This window comes from Elephantulus edwardii, unplaced genomic scaffold, assembly GCF_000299155.1.
Source record: "Elephantulus edwardii isolate Elephantulus edwardi_28Jun2011 unplaced genomic scaffold, EleEdw1.0 scaffold00350, whole genome shotgun sequence".
NCBI classification, from domain to species: Eukaryota; Metazoa; Chordata; class Mammalia; order Macroscelidea; family Macroscelididae; genus Elephantulus; species Elephantulus edwardii.
Genome location: NW_006400100.1, coordinates 433,092 through 438,480, shown reverse-complemented (window position 1 = coordinate 438,480; position 5,389 = coordinate 433,092). Strand labels below are relative to the sequence as shown.

General features: G+C 45.0%; 1 protein-coding gene across 1 annotated transcript in view; it reads right to left on the bottom strand.

The window, feature by feature from the left end:
- Positions 1–3,145: 3,145 nt before the first annotated feature.
- The window catches only part of PTX4 (pentraxin 4, long), a 10,520-nt gene continuing 8,276 nt past the window's right edge, over positions 3,146–5,389 (bottom strand). The window contains exon 3 of the mRNA XM_006901921.1: positions 3,146–3,786. Coding sequence (XP_006901983.1) covers positions 3,146–3,786 — 641 coding nt within the window. The remainder of the gene's footprint in view (positions 3,787–5,389) is intronic.

The following is a 5,389-nucleotide window of genomic DNA, read 5'->3' as shown; positions in this document are numbered from 1 at the left end:
ATCTGGTTTTCACTCATTAGTGTTCAAGGCCTCAAACCTGTTCCTGAGATGGTTCTGAAATTCAGGTGGGATAGACTCAAAGTCATATTTTGGTTGCCTTTGATTTGGTTTAATTTTCCTCAACTTCAGCTTGAACTTGCATATGAGTAGTTAGTGGTCTGTTCCATAATCAGCTCCTGGCCTAGTTTTCACAGCTGATATTGAACCAGTATAAATTAAAAATTTTATTTAAAAAATACATTGTTCTTATGTTTCTGGTGGGAATATAAAATGACTCAGTGGTTTTGTTGTTTTTCTTTTTTTTTTAAAAAAAAAAAAAAAAGCTCACACATAAATACTGCAAGGCCTGGCAAATTTCTCACCAGGATTCTAGTCAAGAGGAATGAAAGCAAACATCACACAGAGACTCATATAAGAAAGTTCACACAACTTTATAAGCTGAAAAAGCAGAAAACACCCAGATGTCTATAATCTAGCAAAGAGAGAAACAAAATGTGGACTATCCATACAGAGACCCTTATTTAATCACGAAAAAATGAGTCAAGTGCTGATAGCTGCTATAACATGATGTTATTGTTGTTGTTGTTGTTATGTGCCATCAAGTCGCCTGCAACTCATAACAACCCTGTGTACAACAGCTCTAAACCCTGCTCTATCTTGTGCCAATCTTATTGTCTCTGACACACCCATTACCCCCAGTCACTGAATCAATCTATCTCATTGAGGGTCTTCTTCTCTTGCACACATGACGGCCCTCTCCAAGGACTGGTCCCTCCTTGCAGCATGTCCAAAGTATGTCAGAAGAAGCTTCAGAATCCTTGCCTCCAAGGAGCAGCCTGGCTTCACCCTCTCCACGACAGGTCTGTTCATTCTCTTAGTAGTCCATGGTATATACAATACTCTTCTCCAGCACCATAGCTCAAAAGCATCAATTCTCCTTCTATCCTCCTTAGGATATCCATCTCTTGGATACATAGCAAGTGATTGCAAAGACCATGGCCTTTATCAGGTGCAACTTAGTCTTTAGACTGACATAATTTATCTTGAGTGCTTTGGCGAGGTCTCTGACAGCCGACTTTCCCAATGCAATACGTCTTTTAATTTCCTAACTACTTGTGCCAAGACTTATGATTCGAGAGCCAAGCAAACTAAAGCTTTTTACAATCTCAATCTCTTCACCATCTATCATGATGCTGCCAATCAGCCCAGTGGTGAGAACAACATGATGAATCTTGAAAATACCATTCCAAGGGGATGAAGCCAGTCACATGTGGTTACATAGTCTATAGTTCTACTGACAAGAAAAGGCCAGGGAAATCAGTGCAGAGAAAATGGTTAATGGAAGCCCATGCATGGCTAAGGGAAAACTTCTCTGGTCAGAGCTTATGAGAGTCAAGGCCGGGCATCACCTTGGCTGCCTAGAGATCTCTGGTATGACAGAGAGGATACAGCATTTCCTTGATGTGGTTTAAGAAAATGTAATGTATCATTTCATTGGTGGGATTTGCTATGAGCCGCCAATTGTTAGAGGGAGAGCTTCATCAGGGGTGTAGCGTGCATCTAGTTTATAAGGAAATCTCTGGTGGATCTGGTTTACTTTTTGCTTGATCTTGATTCTTGCATCTCTCTGGCTCCTCAGTTCTTTGAGTCTTTGAACCTTAACTTGTCTTACCTACCAACCTTGGATTCATCAGCTTTTACAAGAAAGCGAGTCATTGATAAACCAATATCTTTCTTTCTCTGTGTGTGTACATATATACATATATACACATATATGTTGTGTGTGTGTTGTGTTCAGTAGAGCTGCAACCAATTCATAACTGACCCTCTGGCAGATTTTCAGAGGCAGTTAATCACATGGGAGGAGATTGCCCATCCTTCTCCCATGGAGCACCTGGTAGATATAAACCGTGTGCCTTTGGGATTGCAGGGCAGCTTCTCGCCACTAAGTTACCAGTGCTCCCTATATGCATATGCACACACACAAATATGTGAAAATTCATTGGTTTTCCTTCTCTAGAGAGCCTACTTTATTGCTAATGGGCACCATTCTTTTTGTTCTAAATTTTGAAGTGAGATTGTGGGAATAGTTGTACAACTCAACACCCACTGCCTCAAAGTTAATTCCGACTTACAGCAACCCTATAAGCCAGAGTAGAACTGTTCTGTATGGTTTCTGAAGTTGTTAATCTTTATGAGAGCAGTTGATGAGTTCAAAGAGCCAATCTTTTGGAGAGCAACCCAGCATTTTAACCACTAAGCCACCAGGAACCTTCCAACTCAATACATTTCTTACAAATCTTTGGAATGTACACCTAAAACCAACACTAAACCCACTGCTTGCGAGTCTTTCAGGTTTGTGAGGCTGTGAATCTTGAATCTTTATGGAAGGACGGAAATCTTTATGGAAGGCCTAACATCACAGCACAGAAAGCACTAAGCTCCTGTCCTTGGATTCCTACAGTGGGCTAAGTGTTACAACATGTAAATTGTATTCTATCAAGTTGGTAACAATGTTGCCAGTCCATTGTTAATTTTTGTGAGTAGGTTGCTCCTTTGTCTGGCTCAGTAGCCATTGATCTGAAGCAGGGGGTTTCCACTATCCTCACAGCCAGCTCAGGGCAGCAGAACAGACTGGCCAGCGGATCTAGGGGAAGCCCCAGCTCCCAGAGATGGAGAAACTCTAGGTAAAGGGACTGAAAAATGGACTTTTTGGCCTTTTATTTTGTATCAGTGGTCACCCACAGAGACAATTTCCCAAGCACCCTTGAGAGAGGCCAGGGACAGTTCAAATATTGTCCAAATAGATCTGGAATTGGCTTTTAATTGCCACAGACCCACTCCCAGAGGCCAGCTGCTGAAAGTCCAGGTCCCAGGCCTGCTATAGATTCAGAAGGCAAGAGACTAACAAGGCCCTGGATGTGTTGATTATAGGACATTCACAGCAATGTGAACAGTGGATCCTTGCAGGCCCCCTGATTCACCGCCTCTTTGGGATGGAAGTTCCCACCTTACACTGCAGAGCTGGTGTGTAAGCTCAGAGTGTGGGTTTGTAGGAAGCACCTTGCTAGGGGGTGGTGAGTCCTGGCAGAAACTGGCTTCCTCTTAGGTACCATGGACCCAGCTCTGTATGGTAGATGTGGCCTCAGGGACAGAGCTCCAGGCAGGTACAGGTCACCTTCTGCACAAATCCACCTACCGATGTGACATTGGCCAGGGTCAGGAGGGCACCTGTCGGAACCCCTTTCCCAGCAGCGAGACTGGACACCTCCCCAGGGGTCAGTGCCCGGTTCCAGATGGCCAGGCCAGCCAGACTCCCCACAAAAGCCTCAGCACTGTCAAAGCCACCTTCCATGATGTCCTGCTCCTGGCCCAGCACCAGGGACCCCCCATGTGGGATCTCATAGCCCTCCCTGAAGCGGGAGCCGGTGGCCACCAGCCTGCGGTCCATGTAGAGCCAGTGGCGGCCCTGGGTGGACGTCCAGAGCACACACAGGTGGTGCCACTGGCCGTCCAGCAGCGGCTGCAGGGGGAGCTCCCGGAAGGCAGGGTCTCCGATAACAAAGTGAATGGAGCCAGGGGGCAGGGAGTCCCGGCCGTGCAACACCAGCTTGTTGTCGTTGTCTCTGGTGGCGTAGGAGAGCAACGTGCCCACACGGCCGGAGGCCGAGCGGACCCAGCTGCAGAAGGACAGAGCCCGCAGGCTTCCCAGGAAGCCAGGACGAAGGAGGACCACATTTTCAGTGGAGGCGTTGGGGAACACAAGCGCAGTGTCCACGTTGCAAACTAGAATCAGAAAAGTGGAGAGTCAGCATTGCATTCTAGAACTTTCTATAAACCTTTGCTGCCGTGATCTGCAGTAATAACATTTCGTTTTGCCACCCGCCTCCCCAAGGCGGTCTTGCACTTCACAGAGTGAACACTAGGGGCTGCGCGCGAAGCTGAGCTGCATCTGCTCGTGCGTGCGTGCGTGTGTGTATGTGTGTGTTTGGAAGACAAATTAGGCTATCTACTTCCAGAAAGATTTGCAGTCTGTGAAATGATTCTATCTGCCCTATACTATAGGGTCACCTTGTGTTGATAGGGAGCCCTGGGGGTTTAGTGGATTAAGCATTTGTTTACTAACAGAAAAAAAACTAGTCCTTCAAATGCAAGAACCACTCTGTGGGAGGAAGATGATCCAGTTTATGTTTCCATAGAGATCTGAAGTCTTGGAAACCCTGTAATTATTCTTTGTCCTTAGAGGGTTGCTATGAATTGGAAGAGAGTTTAAGTACCCTGAGATTTGGTTAAGGTTCTTCTTAAACATGGGTTAAGGTTAAGAATTGGGCTGCATGGCGAGTTCTGGTGGCCTACTGGCAAGAAGCTGCAGCTATAAGCTCAGAGGTGCACAGTTCAAATCCACCAGATGCTCTGCTAGAGAAGGAGGAACAATCTCCTCCTGTACCAGTCAGATCTGATTTGATGGTACACACAAAAAATAATGAAATAAAAAGAAAATTAAAAAAAATAATAATTGGGCTGCTAAATGGAAGTGGAGCTTAGGGAGCTCAGATGGCCTAGTGGCAAGAAGCTGTGCTGGCAATACTGAAGGCACGAGGTTTGAATCCACCAGCTGCTCCGCAAGAGAAGAATGGACAATCTCCTCGGGCTCATCGCCTCCTGGGCCATTAACTGCTTGGAAACCTGCCGGAGTGTCAGCTATGGGTACCAACTTGATGGTATACAACAACAACAAACAACAACTGAAAGGTGGGTGATTAAAAACCATCTGGCAAAATGAGGAAGGAAGTTGAGACAGTTTGTTTCCATAAAGAGTCACAACCTCGGAGACCCTTTGAATCTCGGAAGCCCTGTGAACCTCGGAAGTCCTGTAGGGCAGTTCTGCTCTGTCCTATCCGGGTGGCTGTGAGTTGCAGCTGACTCAACAGCACTGGGATTTGGGGTTTGATGTGTAATGGTTAATGATATGCATTTCATGTTTCTATTTGGTTGTGTTTCCCAGTTTTGTCAAAGACAAGATTGTCTTCTATTCTGTAACAGCAATGTGAAGTGATACAATGTAACAACTTATATACTTTCAAAGAAAGCAGAAGTCTGAGAGAATGTGCTACCTTCAGACAACACAGACAGGCCTCCCAGACACTGCAGACTTGGTTCCAGTCCAAGGCAAGAAACCAAGTACCACAACGAAAAGACTTGTGTTTTTGGTTTCCCAAAACATATAAAAGTTGTGTTTATGCCAATTTTTCTATACTGTTTACATCCAAGTTGTATATTGTTGACTTTCAACCAAGTATTTGTCAGGCCCATCAAGTGAACACTCATTCATTATCAAGAGGCACTTATTCTTGAGAAAAATCAATCATTTAAATATATATATATATAT